We start from the raw sequence: 19,818 nt of genomic DNA on the forward strand, positions 1-19,818 counted from the left end.
TTCGTCAGGCGCTGGGCTGAGATATTAGGGGAAAACGAGAAAAGGAGGGGGGGACGCAAGCCCGCGTCCCTCCACGAGTTCCCGCCCCAGTGGGGAAGAGAACGTGGGTACGAGGTAGGAAGGGCATCCCAGTCTTCCTGCACTTCTCAGCGATTAAAGCCACACGTCTAAGTCTAACTGGGAAGGACTCTCGGAGGAAAGGCTTCCCGCAGCAGGGGGTTTTAGCGGAGACTGAAAGGGAGCCGGGAGGGGGAGACGAGCGTGCAGCGCGTCCCAGGCGTGGGACAGAAAGGACTTCATAGAGGATGTTATACGAGGTCCTAGAAGGGAGAGGGAGCCCCAGAGTCAAACGGGTGCGGGGCTTGACAGAGGTCGGGAACAGCCACAGTTTGTCCTCCGCCCACGTGACCCGCAGACTCGCAAACTACGGCGGGACGCCTAGTCAGAAGGCACAGGCGAGAGGAGGCGGAGCCTCTGCACGGACAGGGCAATGATTGGCGAAGGGCAGAGGAGAGTGATTGGGGAGGTCGCAGAGGCACCCCGAAGCTGACGATTGGTGAATGGAGACAGGATCCTGATTGGCGGAAGATGAGACGCTGGGCCGTACGGAAAGCGATGATTGGTCGGCAGGATGAGTCTGGAGCATGCGCAGGGACAAGAGACAAACGTCAGACTCGCTGTCCCAGAATGTCTCGCGGTTGGGGCCATGCTCGCTGCTGTGGGCCGCTTGGGCCGCTCGGTCAGGCCTCCGGCCCCGGCTCCTTCTTTGCCGCTATTGCTACCGCCCGCACGAGGCCGTAAGAGCCGCCATGACCCGCCCGCCAAGTCCAAGATCGGGCGCTTGCGAACTCCGACCCCCGTAGATCCCGTCGAGATGTATATAGTAACGGAGCGCTACAAGAGTTACCGACAGATTGTGCGCGCGCTCAGGTATGGGGGAGGGGCCGCGCGCGCGCCGGCATTGGGGGCGGGGCCACGGGTGAGCCCGAGAGGGGCGGGGCCTGCAGCTGGGAGAAGGCGGGGCCTCGGCTTCCCGGTCCAACCTGGGGAAGTTCCCCAAACTTTTCCTTTTTACTGGGAAGATATTTTGCCCAGTCCCGGAGATACAAAGATAGGAGCTTTTAATAACAGCGATTCAGAATTATAAGTACAACGTGCGTGTATATCCCTTTTAAGGTTTGCATTAACTTATTATGCGCGCCACAGCCCTTTGAGGTAAGTGGGTGATGTTTTTGTCCCCATTTTACAGATGAAACTGGCTGCCGGTGTTTTTGTCCCCATTTTACAGATGAAACTGGCTGCCGGTGTTTTTGTCCCCATTTTACAGATGAAACTGGCTGCCGGTGTTTTTGTCCCCATTTTACAGATGAAACTGGCTGCCGGTGTTTTTGTCCCCATTTTACAGATGAAACTGGCTGCCGGTGTTTTTGTCCCCATTTTACAGATGAAACTGGCTGCCGGTGTTTTTGTCCCCATTTTACAGATGAAACTGGCAGCTAAGAGTGCATAACTTTCCCTATTAGGCTTTGAATTCCTTGAGAGCAAAGACGAATTTGATTTTTCTGTGTAGCTCCAGCATTTAAGCGTAGGGCTTGGCACATAATAAGCATTTAATAAAAAATTTTTTTAAATCCACTTACTTAAGTGACTTGCTCAGAATCATATACCTGATGATCGTCTGAGATAACGTGAAAATATAAGTCTTCCTGACTTCCAGACAGCGCTGCTGCAAGGACAGGGAGGGAAAGAAGGCTTCATGGGAAAGAGGGTACCTGAATTTTAAGAAGTAGATAATGGAAAATCCAGAGAGGAACTATGAATGTAGATCAAAGAGTTTCACCTATTTGTTGTTTACTGTTGTGTTTGTTTGTTTTTTTTCTTTTCATCTGAGATATATGTATGTGTATGTATGTATATGGATTTGCTCAGCATGAGGGATATGGAAATATGTTTATAAGAATTGCACATGTTTAACCTGTATCAGATTGTTTGCTGTCTTGGGGAGGAGGAGGAGAGAGAAAAATATGGAACACAAGGTTTTTTGAAGATGAATATTGAAAACTATCTTTGCATGTGTTTACAAAAATAAAATACCACCAAAATGTTATTTTTTTAAAAAGAATTTTAGCAAAACTAAGATAAATCGTCCAAAAAAAAAAAATCCTAGAACAGTTTCAATTATTCTTCCTCTTTGTTCATCAGTCAGGATGAAAACAGAAAGTGTGTGTGTGTGTAAGGGAGGGAGGTTACAGAGTCACTTCTTTTACCTATAAACTTAATACTATCATAATTTCTTTGAAATGAGATCTCAAAACCCCTGGGAAAAACCGGGAAATTGGGCTTTTCCCCAAACCGGAAATTTTTTTTCCCAAGGGAGTTTTTTTCCAAAAAATTTTTTTGGAAAAAAAATTTTTTTAAAATTTTTAAAAAATTTTAAAGAGGAAGGGGAAATGGGGAATTTTTGGAAAAAAGGGTTTGGGGGGGCAAAAAACCCCCAAAATAAAACCAAAAAAAAAAACAAAGGAAACTGGGCCCAAAACCCAGAAGTTTAAAAGGGAAACTTTTAAAATTTTCCAAAAAAAAGGGGAAAAAGAAACCCCAAAAGTAAAAATTCCCCCCCTAAAATTACCGAAAAAAGGGAAAAATGGGAAAAAGAAAAGTTCCCCGCCCTTTATTTTTTTTTCAGGAGAAAACCAAATTTTTTTCCTAATTTAAAAAAATTTTTAAAATCCCTTTTTTTTTTGTTTTTGGGGAAAAATTTGGGGGGAAAAAGGAATGAAAATTTTTTTAAAAAAAAAAAAAAAAATTTGGGGGTTTTTTCTGGAAAAAAAACCCCATTTTTTTTGGGCTTTTTCCAAAGAATAAACAGTTTCTTTGCACCCCCCCAAACAGGGTTTCCCTTGGGGGGTTTCTTTCGATTAGGGTTTTTGGGGTCTTGGGCTTCCCCCCGTGAACCCTTTTTTTTAAAGAGGGTTTTCCCCCCAACCCCCTTTTCCCCCAAAAAGGGGAGGGCCCACAAAAAAAATTCCCCCCTTTTTTTAAAAAGGGGGGGGGGGAGGGAGAAGGATAAAGGGAAAAAACGGGGAAAAAATTTAAAATTTCCTCTTTCTTTAAAAAGGGTCTTTTTTAAGAAAACAATTTACAAGATCCCTTCCCCCCTTAAAAGGGAAAACCTTAATTTTTTCCCCCCTTTCCCGGAAACCCCTCGCCCCTTCTCCCAAGCCCCGGGTTTTAACCCTATTTAAAAGTTCCCCGGGGGGAAAAAAAGGGGGAAGAAAGGGTTGGTTTTTGGTTTTGGTTGAAAGTTCCCCCCATTTTGGGGAAGGGTTTGTTTTTCCTTTTTGGGGGAAGGGGCCCAAAAAAAACAAGAAAAATTTTAAAGGGGAAAAAAACCCCCCCAACTTTTAACAAATTTTGGTTTAACGTTTATTTTGCCCCCCCGGGTTTACAAGGGTTTTTAAAAAGGGGCTTTAAAGAAAAATTTCAACCCCCAAACTTAAATTCCCGCCGGTGGGGGTTTTTTGATTTTTAAAAGGGGGAAATTTCCTTTATAAAACCTTTTGGGGGAAGGAACTAAAAAATTTGGGGCCCCCAAAAAAGGGCCCAAAAAAAGTTCTTTAAAATTCATTAAACTTTTTTAAAAAAAAGGGGAAAAATTTAATAAAACTTAATTTGAAACCCCTTTTTTTAAATTTTAAATTTTCCTTTTTTCAAAAAAAGGGGCTTTTTTTAAAAAAACTTTTTTTTTTTAAAAAAAAAGGGGTTTAAAAAGGGTTAAAATTTTAATTCCCAAATTTTGGGTTAAAAAATTTTTAAAAAAGGGGTTTTGGGGTTAAAAACTTAAAAAAAGATAAGGGAACATTTTCTTTCCCTTTCCCCTTAATGTTTGGGTTCAACCAAAAACCCCCAAAGCCACTTAAAAAAAACCAAAAAACTTTGTTAATTTTTATTTTTTAAAGGCTTTTAAATTTTCAAATTTACAAACCCAATCCTAAAAAGTAACCACCCCTTTGTTTTTAAAATTTAATTAAATTTTTTAGTCAAAATTAAAAAAAGGGAAAAGGGGGAAATTCAAAAAAAAAAAAAAAAGAACCCTAAAAAAAATTTTTCCCGCCTTAAATTCTTGCTTTAAAAAACCCTTCCCCAAAAAACCCTGGGGCCCGTTAAAATACCTAAATTTTTTCCTTCAAACCCCCTTTGGGGAAAAAAATTTTAAAACAAAATTTTTTGCCCCCTTGGGTTTAAGGGTTGGGGCCCCAGGGAAAGAAAAAAGAAAAGGGGGAAAGGGGCCAATTACTTTTCCCCCCGGAATTTAAATTTTCCCTGTAAGTTTTTTTTTTTTTTTTAAAAATTTAAAAATTTTTCCCAAACCCCAAAACCCCCCAAAAAAACCTTGAAAATTTTGTTTTCCCAAATTTTTTTTTTTTGGCTTTGGGTCCCGGGAATTTTCCCCTTTTTTTTCACATTTCCCCGACAAACAACCCCTTGGGAAAAGGGGAAAATTTTAACCCCCTTTGGGCCCAAAAAACCCCTTTGGGTTTTACCCTTTTTTTGGGTCCTTTTTCCCCGCCCTTTTTTTCCCCCTGGGCCCAATTTCAAGCCCTCCCCTTCCCCCCAAAAAAAAAAGGGGTCCCTTTTTCTTGGGGGGCCCTTTCTTTGGGTTTTGAAAAAGAAATTTAAAGGGGGTCTTTTAAAAGCGTTTTTGGGATTTTTGGGCCCCTGAAAAAGGCATTTTCACTAAATTTTAAATTTTCAGGGGGTTTAAAAAACCCCAAAAATTTTTCCCGGTTAGCCCTTCTTTTGGTTTTTGCAAAAGCCCGGGTTTTTCATAAACCTTTTGGAGGGGGTTTTGGGTAAAACCCCATGGGGGGTTTTTCAAAAGCTGTTGGGAAAAATTAAATGAACCCAACAACATGGGGGGAAAATTTCATAAATTGGGCTAATTTTTAGAAAGGGCTTCCAAAAGGATTGGCCCCTTAACCCCCCCCAAAAAAACCCTTTGCCCAAAAAAACCCTTTTTTTTTTTTAAAAAATTTTTTAAAAAAAGGCCCCCGGGGGTCCCCCCCCAAAAAAGCACCTTTTCCCCTAACCCGGTTTTTCCCCGGGGGGTTAAAAACCAAGGGTGGGAAATAAAATTCCTTTGTTTAACTTTTGTTTTTTAAAAAAAAAAAAAATTTTTTTTTTAAAAATTTTTTTTTTAAAAATTAAATTTAAAAATTTTTTTTCTTTTTGCAAAAACCCTAAAGATTCCCAATTTTTCTCCACCGGGTACAACCCCAAAACTCCGGCTTTTCCCTTTTTCCCTTCCCATTTTGAGTTTCCCCAAAGGGAAAATTTTTAACCCCTAAATTTTCCTTTCCCTTTTTGGGGGCCCTAAATTTATTGGGGGAAACCCAAAGCCCCCCTAAAAAAAATTTAAAAAGGAGTTTAAAATTTTATTTTCAAAAAAAAAAAAAGGACCCTTAGCTTTGGGTTTTTTAAAAAAGGGAGAGGAAATTTTACCGGGGAATGGGAAATTTTTTTTTAAAATTTTTTAAAGGGAAAAAAAATAAATATTTTTTTAATAGGGGAAGAAAAGGGGGCCCGGGTAAAGGGCCCTTTAACTTTTTTTCCCCACAACCCCCAAACAAAAAAGTTTAAAAACCCCTAACCCGGAAAAGGCTTTTAACAGAATTTTTGTTTGTTGAAAGTAATTTTAAAAAAAAAAAGGGGGATTATTTTCCCCCAAAAAAAAAAAAAAATTTTTTTTGGGTTTCCCCTCCCCTTTTATTTTCCCCAAAGAAAAATTTTCAGCCCCTTTCCCTTTTTAACAAAATTGTAAATTATGGCAAACCCAAAAAAGGGGCCCTGTTTCCCAAAACCCCTCGGGGGGATTTTTTAAAAAAAAATTTTTAAAAAAAGGGTTTTTCCCCCCGGGGAAAATTTAAATTTTGAAATTTAAAGCCCAAAAAAAAAGAAAAGAAAAAATTTGGGAAAAAAGGGGGAAAAAAAAAAAAAAAAAAAGGAGGGGAAAGAAAGGGGAAAAGGGGAAAGGAAAAGAGTAGAAAAGGGGGGGGGAAAGGGGGGGGGGGAAAAAAAAGGGAAAGGGAAAAAAAAGGGTTTTTAAAAAAGGGGGGAAAAAAAAGGGAAAAAAAAAAAAAAAAAAGGGAAAAGAAAAAAAAAAAAGGGGAAAAAAAAAAAAAAGAAGGGGGAAAAAAAGGAAAAGACCTTCCAAATTTTTTTCCCGGGGTATTACCTTGGGAAATGGGAAATTGGGGGGGGAAACCCCAAAACAAATTTACAAAAAAAAAAAAAAAAGGGGATTATTTAAAAATTTTTAAAATTAAAGGTAAAGGAAAGAAATTGATCCCCAAAGGGGAAAAAATTTGGGAAAGAATTTGGGATTTTTTTAAAAATTACCCTTTTTCCCTTTTTTGGGGAAATTTAAAAGGGCCAAATTTTTAACCCCTTTAAAGGAACTTAAAGGAGGGGTTTTTTCAAACCCCAAAAAAATTTTGTAAAAAAAAACCCGAAAATTTTGGGAAATTTGGGCCCCCTTTTTCCCCAAAAAAGGGTGCAAATTTTTTTTGGGTTTTAAACTTTTTAAAGTTTTTAAAAAATTTTTTTAAAATTTATTTTAAACCAAAATTTCTTGGGAAAATGTAAAAAAAAAAATTTCAGGAAAAAAATTTATTTGTGGGGGGGAAAAAGGGGGAAAAGGGGGGAAAAAGGGGGAAGGGAGAAAAAAAAGGGAAAAGGGGAAAAGGGGGAAAAAAAGGGGGGTTTAAAAGAAAAAAGGGGGGGGAAGGGGGCCCCGGGGGGAAAGGGGGGGGGGAAGAAAAAGGGGGGGAAAAAGGGGGGAAAAAAAAAAAGGGGGAAAAAAAGGGGAAGAGGGGGAAAAAGGGGAGAAAAAAAAAAGGGAAAGAAGGGAAAGGGAAAAAGAGAAGGGGAAAAAAAAAAAAAGAAAAAGAAGGGGAAAAAGGGTTTTCCCCACTTTTCGTTTTGTTCAATTGGTTGAAATTAATTTTAAAAAGGGGTTTAAAACCAGCCCAAAATTTTAAAATTTTTCCCAAAAGGCCCGGGATGGGGTTTAAACCCAAAAATGGGGAAAATTTTTTTTTAAAATTTTTTTTAAAAGGATTTTTCACAAAAAATTTATAAAATTTTTAAAAAAAAAATTTAAAAAAAAAAAACCAAAAGGGGGGTTTTTTAAAAAAAGGGAAATTTTAATTTAAGAAAAATTAAAAAGGGAAAATTTTTGAAAATTTTGGAAAAAAATTTTTTAAAATAAAAATAGAAAAAAAAAAATTTTTAATAAAAAAATTTTAAACAGGGGGTTTTTTAAAAGGAAAAACCCCAATTTCCCTTTTGGTGGGCCCCAAAAAGGGGTTTGCTTTAAAATTTCCCCTTTTTTTTCCGTTTTTTTATTTTAAAATCTTAATAAACCTTTTTTAAAAAATTTTTTTTGGGAAAAAAAATTTTTTTTTAAATTTAAAACCTTAAAAGAAGTTTGGAAAAGGGTTAAAAATTTTCCCAGGGAAAAGCGAAAAACAACAAAATAAAAAAAATTTTTAAAAAAAAAAAAAAAAAGGGGGAAAAAAAAAAGAAAAAAAAGAAAAAAAAAAAAAAAAAGGGGAAAAAGGGGGAAGGAAAAAAAGAAAAGGGGGGGGGAAAAAAAAAAAAAAAGGGGGATAAAAAAAGAAAGAAAGAAAAAGGGGGGGAAAAAAAAAAAAGGGAGGAAAAAGGAAAAAAAGGAAGGGGAAAAGGGGAAAATTTTTAATAGGGGTAAAAAGCAAAAAAAAATTTAAAAAAAAACCCCTATTAAAACCTAAAAAGAAAAGGAGAAGAAAAGTATTTAAAAATTTTTTTAAAATTCCCTGGGGAGAAATTTTAATTTTCCATTTAAAAATCTTTTAAAAAGCTAAAAACTTCCCTTGGGAAAGTTTTAAAATTTTTCAAAAAAAAGGGGGAAAAAAAAGGGGTTTAATTTAAAGGGAAATCCCCAGGACAAAGAAATTTTCCCGAAAATTTTTAGTCCTAAAAAAAAAAATTTGGGAAATATTAGACAAACAAACCCTAGTTTCGTAAAAGGAAAAAAGGGGGGGGAAAAAATTAAGGGGTCCCCAACAAATTCAAAATTGGCCCTTTTCCTAAAAATTTCGGGTTTCTTTAAAATTTTTCGAAAGGGAGGGAAATTTAAAATTTTGAGCCCCGGGGAAACAAAAAATGTTGGAGCCCAAAAATTTTTTAAAAGGGTTTTAAAAAAAAAAATAAAACCTTCCCCCTTTCCCTTTTCCCCTTTTCCCTGGATCCCCTCAAAAACCTAAATGCCCTGGGACCCTAACCCCCCAAATGGGGGGATTTCCGGAAGGGGAGGGAAAGGGTTTCCCCTTTGGCCCAAATTTTTTTTTTTGGGGTTTTAGGGGAAAATCCCAAAAGGGTGGGGGCCCCAAACCCGCCCAGGCGGGGGGAAAGAGGGAGAAAAAAGGGGGCGTTGGAAAAAGTTTTTAAAAGTGGGAAAAACCCAAAAATTTTCCCAAGAAACCTTTAAAGGGGCCCTCCTGGGCCCGGGGGTCATTGCGAGCCCCCGGGCCCCCACCCCCCAAACCCCCTTTTTTCCCCACCCCCTTTTTTTCCAAAAAGGAAAGGTTTGGACTGAAAAAATTTGGGGTTCAAAAAAGGGTCAAAACCCCAAAAAGAAGGGGGGGGGAAAAAAAATTTTGAAAAATGGGAAAAAGGGTTCCCCACCCAAAGGGGAAACTAAATTTGGGAAAATAACCCCAATTCCCCTTCTCCCCATCAGGAAAGGTTTAAACCCTTTTCCCAATTTTTTGGCCCCCTTTTGACCCGGGAAAAACCCGTTTCCCCAGAAAAACCCCGGGAGGGGGAAAAAAAACCCTTTTAGGCCCCCTCCTTTTAAAGGGGAAAAAGAGGGAGAAACCACCGGGAAAAAAGCCCAGTCTTTTTCGAGGGAAATTTAATTCTTTCCAAGGTTTGGGCCTTTTCCCAAGGGGGGGGCCCCAATTTTTGGGGGGGAGGGAGGGAAAAGGGACCCCCAAGGGTTTCCCAGCCTTCGGAGAATGGAAGGGCCATGGGGTTTCCGGGGAAAAAGTGGGGGGTGGGAGGAAAAGGGACCTTTCCGGCCCCCAAAGAAGAAACCCGGGGAATTACCCCCGGGGGGAAACCCCAAACCCTTCTTTCATTTCCCCGGGAAAAGGGAAAAGGGTCCCCCCACCCAAAGAAACCCCTTTCAAACCGGGGCCCTTTAAAAATTTTGGGGGCCCTTAACCCTTTCCCGGGGTTTCCCTTTTGGGTTGGGGGGGCCCGGGGAAGCCCGGCTCAAAAATAAAGTCCAGGGGGACCAAGGGGGGGGGGGCCCCCGGAAAGGCCATTCTTCCCCCCCCCAAGGGAAAGGGGTTTTAAAAAAAACCCCCTTAAAGGAAAGCCCCTTTTAAGCCCCCCCATGCCCAGGGGGCTTTGGGCCCAAACCCCCCCCCAGCTGGGGATTTAAAATCCTCCCCCCAAACTTTAAAGGGCCCTAAAGGGGGAAAAGGTTTGGGGAAGGGGAACCCTTTCCGGTTTTCCCCCGGGGTTTGCCCCAGTTTTTTTCCCCCCTTTCCTGGCCCTTTTTCCCCCCTTTCCCAGGGCCCTTTCCCCCTTTTAAAGGGGAACGGGAAAAGGGAGCCTTTTAAACCCCCCCGGGGGGGGAGAAAAGGTTCCCCTTGGCAAAATCCCTTTCCCAAGCCCGGGCGTTGGGGGGAAGGGCTTTTCCCAGGGGGAAATGGGGGGGCCCAAGGGGAAAAAGAGCCTCCTGGGGCCCTCCCACCAGTTGGGATTAAAGGCCCCAATGGCCCCGGGGTTTTGCAAAAAAAAAAAAGGGGGCCTGGCCTTTCCCTTTTGGGGGGAAAAAGAAAGGGGGTTCCCTTTAAATTAGGGGTGGAAAACCGAAAAGGGGTATTCAAAAGGGGTTAAAGGGCGGGACGGGGGCCACCAAAGCCCCAGGGAGGGGAGCGGGTTTTCCTCTTCCCCCCCCCCAAATTTAAAAAAAGAGGGAAAAGGCCTTCCCTCCTTTTTCGGGGCCCCCCCCTTTTTTCCCCCTTCCTCCCCTCCCAAAGTTTCCCCTTCCCCCCAAACCCTTTTAGGGGGAAGAAAAACCCCCCTTTAAAAGGGCCAAAAAGGGGGAAAAATGGGGCCCCCTTCCCCCACGGGGAGGCCCCCCAAAAAGGCCCCCCCCCAAAAAGGGGAGTTTTTTTGGGGGAAACCCCAAAGAAGGGGAAGGGGAAAGGGGGAAACTTGGGAGGGGGACGCCCAAACCCCTGGGGGATTCCATTTCCCCCCTTTGGGTCCCAGGTGGCCCAGGGCAAAAAGGGGAAGGCCCGGGCCCCCGTTTTGGGGGTTGGGGGGACCTCCGGGGCCCGGCCCCTTTTGGGGGCCCCCAAAAATTCCCCGGGGGGGGCCGGCGCCCGCCCCGGGGGGGGAAACACGCGGGGCTTTTGGGGGGCCCCGGGCCTCCCCCGAAAGGGGAGACGCCCGGTGAGGGTCCCCCGGGACCCGGCCCAAAAGCCCCCCGGGGAGCCCCTCCCTTTTTCCCCCTCTCCCAAGGGGACTACCAGGGGGAGGGCAAAAGGGGGGGGGCCCCGGGGCCGCCCATTCGGGAAAGTGGGGCCCGGGGGGGGCCGGGGTTCCGAAAAACCCGGGCTCGGGCCCCCCCGGGCCCCGGGGGGAGGGGTTTTGCCCCCGCCCCGGGGCCCCCGGAGGGGAGGGGTTCCCCGGAGCCAGCCCGGGGGCCGGGGGCCCCGCGGGTTTGGGGGCGGGAGGGGAGGGAGAATTTGGGGAAAAGGGGGGTAGGGGGTTAGGTTTCTGCCCTCCCAATGGTCAGGGGGTTTGGGAAAAAAGGCTTAAAGAGAGGGAATCGGGATTAATTTATGATCTCAGGGGAAAACCCGGGAAGGGGAAGGAAGGGTGGGGAAAGGAAACCCCCAGGGGCCGGGCCAAGACGGTTCCCGGAAGTGGGGGGTGCCCGCCTGGAAGACTAGGAATGAGGTTTTATCCCCCCAAGGTTTTAAAAGGGCAAGTGGTTGAGGTGCGGGGGGAAGGGGGCCTTTCCCCGGGGGTTTTTGGGGGCCCCGGGTTTAAGGCAGTTTCAACCCTGGGGAGTCATTTCCCCTTAAACCCCTCGGGGATCCCAATTTTCTAAGAACCCCAAAACCCCGGAACTTTGGTAGGGGGGTGAGGGGATAAAACCCTAGCCCAGAACAGGGGTCTTTTTTAAAATTTTTGGGGTGTCCGCAGGCAATTTGTTTCCGAAATGGAAAGAGGGAAACTTATCAAAAAAATTTGTTTGGGGTAAAGATGGGTTTGGATTTGGGTTGGTTAATAATTTATAACATTGCATTCATTGTTTTCCGGAGATTTTTTGGGAAAAAGGGAGAATTTTTTTAAAGAGAAATAGGAGTTGTTAAAGGGCTTTTTAAATTGACCCCCCCTGGGCTGGGGACTGGGGCCGGGCATTACCCAAGATGGCTTTTAGCGGTTTCAGGGGAATGGCCGGGGGGGGCCCCCCCCCCCCCCCCTGAATCCCTTCCTGTTCAGAAAAAAATTGGAGGGGACGCCCAGAAGGGCAAAACTCGAGTTCCTCCTCCCCAAGGCCCCCTACAAATGGGAAGTGAGTGGGGGGAAAAGAGGAGGAACCTTCCCTTTAAGATTAATGGGATTGGGGCTATTACCCAGATTTCGGCTTAAATGCAAACCCTTTTCCCCTTCGGGGTCAAAGTTTTCCCCAACCCCTTTAAGAAGTCCCGTCCCCTTCCACCTAAAAGGGGGGCCCACCCGCTATGAGACAGAAATGGGTGGAAGGGTTTGACCCCATTGCCCTTTCCCACTGGATTTGGGAAGGTTTGAGCAAAATAGTTTGGGGGGGAATTGGGCCGGGGAAAAGGGATGGGAATCTATGGGTTTCCTGAGGTCTTTTTTGGAAAAAGGAGTAATTTTTTTCAAAAAATAAGGGAAGGGAAAAGTTAATGGGGGCTGTCTGCCTTTAAGGGGAGGGGGGGCCCCTCCCGGGCAAGAAACAAGGGGGGAAAAGAATGGAGGGCCGGGGACCCCACTTGGCCCGGTTTTTTCTAGCTTTGCAGATTAGTCCTGGCCTGCTTTAAAGGAAAAATCAGCCCTAGCCCCCCGGGTTTTGGAAGGGGGGAAGTAGAGGGAGGAAGGAAATAAGCCATTAAACGCCCGGAAAAGGGGGTGAAATGCCCAGAACTCGGTGGACCCAGGACTATTTTTATGGGTAAAAGGAGGGATTCAAAATAAAAAGGTTCCGGGCATACCCAAAAAACATTTAAAAGGGAAAGGGCCCAATGTAAAAATTTTGGGCCCTTTTGGGGGGCCCAAAACTGCTTAATGCCAAATTGGGAATGGTGGTTTAAATTAAGGAGTTTTGGGAAAATTTTTTGAAAAATGAAATGGGGAAATGATGGCTTCTAGCTTCCCAATTCCTGTTTTGCCTAATTTTCTTTCCCACATGTTAGAAGAAAAATTTGTTAATTCTTCTTGGAGTAAAAACTTTGGCAGAACAAAAAATTTAATTTAACAATTTTAAAATGTTAAACCCTTTAAGGGGGGAAAAAGGAGGGGTTGTGGTTTGAATTAATAAGAAAAATTCCAAATTTCTTTTAAAAGGGAAAAATTAATAAAAAGAAACGAAAGAAGATTTCAGAAAGCCTAAGATCCATGAACTGAGGAGGAAAGAAAGGCTGGAAATAATTTCCAACAAAATAGTTAAGGATGTATTTTGATGGATGGGAAAAAAAAATAATAAAACGTTCCATTTCTTTAAAAGAAAGAACCAGTAAAGGGAAAATCTGGGAAAAAAAAAATTTAAATTCCCAATCTTTTTTGGTTTTTATTTTTTTTTGGTTAATTGACATTTTCAAAGAAATTTCCACAGAAAATAATGATACATGATCAATTTGTTTTTTAACTTTAAAATTTATTTTTACTTTTATGCATTAAAGATAAAGGAGGGAAAAAACGGAAAAAATTTTTTAATTTAAAAAAAAAAAAGAAAGAAAAAAAATAGGGGGAAGAAAGGAAAAAAAAAAAAATTTTTTTGCCCCTCCCAATTCTTTTCTTGAAAATAACCAATTTAAAAGCCCCAGGAAGATCAAGTCCCCTTGGGTGGATCCCAGCTGTTTTTCCTTGGCCCCTTTTCCTTTCCCCCGATTTTTTTGGGAAATGGGAACCCAATCCCTCCTTCCCGGCCCATTTTGAACTGGGCCCCCAAAAAAATCGGCCAGTTAATTCCAGGGGATACTTGGGTCAGCAATATCTAAGGAAAGGAAGGGGAAAGCAAACCTTTGAGCAAAAAAGGGAGGCCCAAACATTTTTATTTTACTTTTTTCATGGGCTACATTGAAAGGAAACAGGAAGAACAAGGTTCTTGCCCAAGAGGGAACCCACAGGCCCTCCTTTCTTCCTTTTCCAAAAAATTTTTTGAATCCCCTGCCCTCTTTTCTTTTCCCTTAAGATTAAAGGCCTGGATCCCAACCCAAACCAACTTCCCACCCCTGGCTAAAATGAATTTTGCCCTAAAGGATTTGCTTTTTCTGTTGAACCAACCCCCATTGTCCTTTCTAGGAGAGTTTTGCCCGGTCCTTCTTCCCGACCTCCCACCCCTCCGGTGGGCCAGAACCAGATAACATTAACGTTTAAAGCGAAAGGCCTTGTCACCCTTACCACCCTGTTTTGCAACAAAATTCCTAGAAAAAGATTTCAAATTTTTCTTTATCCCAGCCCATTACCCCTTCACTTTCTGCCCTTCTTTAAATTTCCATGGGTTTAATGTCAACCCTGGTCCTCCCACTTCCCCCTTAAAGGCTTGACATTAAAAGTCCCTTGGATTTATGATTTGTTTTTTTCCCTTTCCTGCTTTGGTCTTTGAAAGCTTTAGGGAAATGGAGGGAGTGGGGTGTCTTAAAAAGATCAAACCTTCCTGGTGTTAACTATAGGGTTAAAAAAAGGTTGAATAAATTCCCCAAAAACCCCTTGGAAAACTAAAAATAACAGGGGGTTTAATCCAGGCCCTTTCCCTATTGAAGGGAACCTTTTTAAAAAGTTGCCTTAATTTATTTGTCTCCTTTTTCACCCTTTGCCCATCCTTCCTTTGGGAAGACCTGTTGGGCTGTTTTTTTTCCGACCTTGTGTTGTTTATGGGGTGGACAAAGCCTGAAAAAGTTCGATATTTGACAGCCCCCCGGGCTGGCCCCAACCCAGGTCCCAAAAGCCAGCCAGGTGCTTTGGGAAAACCTGAGGTGGGCTTGGGAAGAAAGGGAACGGAAAACAGTGGGGCCCTTCCACCTATGGGAGGTTTTTCTCCGACCCAATTCCCGCCCAAAAGGGCTCTCCCTGGGGAAAAAAGGCTGGGGTTTTAAACCACTCCCTTGGTCAAAACAGGACCTGATGGGGGTTTACCCTTCCAGGCCCTTCCTCCCCAATCCGGGCAAGGGCCCGCCCTTTTTAAGGGCCTTCGTGTTTTACGAAACTTCCCTTAAAATCCAAAGGGTGGGAAAAGGGAGTTTTGAGTTAACGACCAAATAAAAAAACAAAAAGGGTCAACCAGAAGAACAGCTTAAATTTTGCTGCCAAAAAAGACCCAGTGCCTTTTTCGAAAAAAAACGGGGCTTTGTTTGGCTTTACAAAAATCCCAAATTTCTTAAGGAGAATTGGAACCTCAGCCCTCCTTACCCATCAGGAAAAAACCAAAACTCTTTTTGGTTTTTCCTGGGTTGAATTTTCCGGGGGGTTCAAAAAAAAATTTCCAATTAAATCCCAGGGTAACCTTTTTTATATTTCCCCGGTTCTTTTTTAAACCCTTTTGTTTCTAGAAGAAATTTCCTTGGTTGATTTCTTTTTTTTTGGAAAACAAAATTAATTTGGAAATTTTAAATTCCCAACTTTTTCAAAAAAAGGGGAAAACAAATTTTTTAATAATTCTTTTGCCCTCAGTTTTTTGGGGAAATTTTGGATGAAATACCAATGAATTACAGGGATCCTTTTTAACAAATTTCCATTTTTCTAAGCTTGCAACCTTTCCTTCAAAAGAGGATATTTTGGGGGGCAAATAAAGTGCAAATTCTTACCCTTTGGAAAACAAATTAAATAAGAGTCTTCATCTCCACATCCCTTTTCTAAAGGGGCCCTGTCTTGGCCTCGTTTCACAAATTTTTGGTGGCCCCCAATTAAAGCTGAAAAGCCAAATGGTAAATCAAAATTCTTTTGGTTTAGGAAAAAATTCATTAGCTTGAAACCCCTGAAAGCACATTTAAGGTTTAAGGTTGACAAAGTATTTTCAATTTTTAAAGAAAAACAATTTGAAAAGAGCTTTTAACCCACGTTCAATGAAAAAGGGGCTAAATTTTTGCCCAGGGCCCCCAAAAAAATTTGGGGAAATCAAATTTTATCCATTCCGAGAAAACGCCGGGTTTCTTTAGGGATTTATAAGCACCTTTGCATTTCACCCTTATTTATCTAGTTTGCCGGGAATTAGTTTAACCGGGAAAACAACCAAACAACAAGACTTTAAAACACCATTGGTTGATTGAAAGATTTGTTAAATTTTTTAAAACATTTAACTATTTTGAAAATTAATTCTAACCCAATTTTCAGGCATTAATTTTTTATATAAAAGCTTCCTAAATTGATTCCTTTTTGCCCCAAAAAAGGCAAAATTTCCGACAAGAAAAAATGTTTTTCCCTTTTTGGTTTTGTTTGGGTGTTTTTTAAATAATTTTATTTTAAAAATTTTTTGATTTTCCGGGGATTTTTTTTTTTTCCCATTAAAAGTTTTTAAATTGCCGCATGCCCTTTTAGCCAATTCCCAAAACATTAAGTTCATATATTTTTTTGGTTTGATTTTTGTTGGTTTTTAAAAATTTAACAAATTAAATAACCTAGCGATCCTTTCTATTTCCTCCCCCTTGGTTCCAATTATCAATGACAATTTTTTTGAACACATTTAATGCTCAACATTGGCCAGACCACCCGGTGATTTTCCCCTCCTCCTTATCTTTATAACCCCCAAATGATCCATAGCCAAACCTAACTTTTCCATTATAATACTTATTTTTAAAAGGTCTAGTCCACCAGAATTTTAAAAGCAGCCTAAGACACCTACCTTCAAATCCTTTCAGGGGTTCAAATGGGAACAAAGGGAAAACCCATCACCAAGCGTATTTCAAAATAGGTGAAAAAAGGGAGAAAGAGGAGGAAGATTCAATAAATTTCAACAACTCCAGGAACCTTAGCTTCAAGTTGTTTAAATGGAAAAGGGGGAAAGGAGGCCCAATCACCCCAGAGATAACAAAAGGCAGGGCAAGGGAAAAAAGAAATTTTTTCCTTCCCCAATTTCGGGCTTTAAAAATTCTAATTAAGGATTTTTCCCCCCCCAGCCAAACAAGGGGCGTGGCGAATGAAAACCCGTCTACACTTTTTCCTGTCTCCCCCAAAACAGGGCCCTTTGCGAAACCTTCTTTTTGGCCCCGATCCCTGCTGGACCCCCTGGCCCAACCCCTTTTATTGGAAGAATCAAATCATCCCCTTTCTTTCTTAGGGGTCCCAAGTTTACTTTGGGGCCCCTTTTCCAATATTTTTGCCCTTTTAAAACTTTTTAGGGCCTTTTTAGGGCGGGAAAGATCCCGGCTTTTTACCCCACCCCTTTTATTTTAAGGGGGGAAACTCCCAAGGTTTTTTCTGGCCCTTTTCTTCTGGTTTCAGGGCCTTTTATTTCTGGAAGAGCCTTAAAAAACAAACCTTAATTGGGAAAAGCCCCGGGGGGTGGTCGCCCTTTTTCCCGCCCTGAACCCATGGAGACGCCCTAAGGCGGGTGGGCCCCGGGGTGGGCAACTTTGGGGCCCGGGTTGACCAAGCTTTTTTTCCCCCCTTTAAGTACCAGATTGTTTCTTTGCCTCCAAAAGGGTTTTGTTCTCGTAAACCTAATCCCCACCTGGTTTAACCAGTTGTCCAAGGGTCCACAAAGGGGAAAAAAGGGGTTTCAAAAGACCTCAAACCACTGTTACCAATTTGGGCTGAACACCCCAACACCCGGGGTCGAGGTGAAACCCAAAGAAGCCGAAACCAAAAGGGTGGGTTTGAAACCAAGATTTTCCCAAACCCTCTAAAAAGAATTGTTTTTCCAATGAAAAACCAACCAATCCTCTAATTATTTTCCCCATCCGCTTTTAAAATTTCTTTTTCCAAGCTTTCCCAGGGCTTAATTTCCAACCGGCCTAAACCCCTCAATACCTTTGTTCCTTTGGGGGCCTTCTCAGGGCTTTAGAATCTTCCCCATCCAAAAAAAACCTCCTTTAAGGTAACTTATGGGCCAATCCCAAGGTTTAAAAAAGGGAAACCTAAACTTTGTTTTGGGAGGCTTTGGTCTAAAAGGAAATAGGAGCCCATCCAGGAAAAGGCGTTTTTGTAATTGTAATGAAATTGTTCTTGGGAAAATAATGAGGATATTTGGAAAGGCCTGAAGAAATTACGAATGATTTAAAGGGAAGGCCGGAGACTTTTATATTAAAAATTATAGAAAGTTCATTTTTCCCAAAAAAAATAAATTTCCAATTGTTTTTTTCCAAATTTAAAAAAAAAATTGGGAAATGATGGGACCAAAAAAATTTAAATATTTTTGTGCTCAATTTTTATTTCCCACTTAATTTTTTTTTCAAATAAATTTCCAGAAAATAACTTATTAATTTTTTTTACAATACTTTAAATAGTTTGTTTTTAACCCCAAATTAGGGGTTTAAGGGGAAAAAACAGGGGTTTGGGGAAAAAAAATAAAATTTTAAAAAACCCTATAAAAAGGGAAAAAAAAGAAGAAGAAGAAGAAGAAGAAGAAGAAGAAGAAGAAGAAGAAGAAGAAGGAAGAAGAAGAAGAAGAAGAAGAAGAAGAGGAGGAGGGAGGGGGAGGGAGGGGAGGAGGAGGAGGAGGAGGAGGAGGAGGAGGAGGAGGGAGGAGGAGGAGGAGGAGGAGGAGGAGGAGGGGGAGGAGAGGAGAGAGAGAGGAGGTTGGAAAGGAGGAAGATGAAATGGCTGCCGAAGTGTTTTTGTCCCCATTACAGATGAAATGGTGCCGGTGTTTTGTCCCCATTTTACAAGATGAAGACGGCGAGAGTGTTTTATGTCCATTTAGCAGATGAAATGGCTGCGAGTGTTTGTCCATTTAAGATGAAAAGGCTGCAAGGGTGTTTATCCATGTACAAGATGAAGATGAGCAGAAGAAGTAAACTTTCCCATTAGAGCTTTAGAATTCCTTGAGAAGAAAAGACAATCTTGCATCTTTTCTGTGGGGCTAGCTCCAGCATTTAAAGCGTGAGACTTGGCAATAATAAGATTAATAAAATTTTTCAAACCACTTAAACTTAAGTGAGCTGAATGCTCAGAATCAATATACCTGATGATGTCTGAGATAACATTGAAAATATAAGTCTTCCTGACTTCCAGACAGCTGCTGCAGAGGACAGGGAGGAAAAGAATAGGATTCATGTGGAAAGAAAGGTCATCTTGATATTTGTTAAAAGCTGAAACAATAATGGAAAATCAGAGAGGGAAACATAATGGAATGTTAATCAAAGGTTTCAAAGCCTTTTTCTTACATGTTGTGTTGCATTTGTATTGTTCTTTTCATCTGATATATATGTAGTAGATAATGTATGATGAAATGGAATTTTGCTCAGCATAGGATATGGTAAATATATTTATAAGAATTGCACATGTTTAACCTGTACTCAGATTGTTTGCTGTCTTAGGGAGGAGGAGGAGAGAGAAAATATGGAATGAAAGGTTTTTGGAAATGAGATATTGCAAACATCTTTGTGGAACTGTGTTACACAAATAAAAATACGACATCCAAAAGTTATTTTAAACAGAACTTTTACAATAACTAAGATAAATCGTCCAAAAAAATCTCTAAGAGACAGGCTTTCAGAATGTTTGTGCCTCTTTGTTCATCAGTCAGGATGAAAACAGAAAGTGTGTGTGTGTGTAAGGGAGGGAGGTTACAGAGTCACTTCTTTTACCTATAAACTTAATACTATCATAATTTCTTTGAAATGAGATCTCAAAGGAATAAATTTTCAAGCATCTGAAAACTGGAGGGAAAAAATGGAATAGAGATGGAAGAGACCATTCTAGACATGGAGAAAAGCTGAAACTATAAAATGCAGTGGAGACTAAAGATAATGGTCAATCATGCTTTAGTTGCAAAAGTTCTTTTTCAAGGAGTCTAGTGGCCCTATTTCAATTCAGGTTTGATATTTGATTTTTCTGTGTATGTTTAGAAAATCTTAGAAAATCTAAGCATTTTCAGTGCTTTGCTTTGCGTTAAGCTACACAAACAATAAATAAAAATTTGATAAAATTTTTATCCTCCTCTGGAGGATCAGGAAGGAAAGGGATGGTTCCCAGATGAGGCTTTAGTCATGTTAGAAAATTTATTGAATCAGGCTTTGAATTCAAGTAGGATTTGAGAAAAACATTTTAAAATATGGGACTAAAAGCTTACAGATGTGAGAACCAAGAACTCATGGCCTGGAACCAAAAGAGGAGACATGATCGACTGCAGGCACCTGGGTGTTAGTGCAGCACTATGCTGCCCATTCTGTAGTCCAGGGTTCCCTTAGCTACAGGGTGGGAGGAAGTCTTCTTAGAGACAAGGACCTCTGGCCCTGAGCTGTGTTTAAGACATGTCATGCAAACAGGGCCTCTGTTTTAGGATTAAAACCCTCATGCTATTATGGACCCCTTCATTATAGGATCTCCAGGTTTCAGCGGCAAGAGCAG

The 19,818-nt window shown here is 41.6% G+C and overlaps 1 protein-coding gene across 1 annotated transcript in view; it reads left to right on the forward strand.

Moving 5' to 3' along the window:
* The first annotated feature begins 604 nt into the window (after window positions 1-604).
* MRPS26 (mitochondrial ribosomal protein S26) overlaps window positions 605-19,818 on the forward strand; it is a 19,621-nt gene continuing 407 nt past the window's right edge. Inside the window, exons 1-2 of the mRNA XM_031943547.1 lie at window positions 605-930; window positions 19,791-19,814. Of these exons, the coding sequence (XP_031799407.1) occupies window positions 632-930; window positions 19,791-19,814 (323 nt within the window). The 5' untranslated portion in view covers window positions 605-631. The remainder of the gene's footprint in view (window positions 931-19,790; window positions 19,815-19,818) is intronic.

The sequence above is a fragment of the Sarcophilus harrisii genome, chromosome 6 (genome assembly GCF_902635505.1).
Source record: "Sarcophilus harrisii chromosome 6, mSarHar1.11, whole genome shotgun sequence".
Taxonomy (NCBI): domain Eukaryota; kingdom Metazoa; phylum Chordata; class Mammalia; order Dasyuromorphia; family Dasyuridae; genus Sarcophilus; species Sarcophilus harrisii.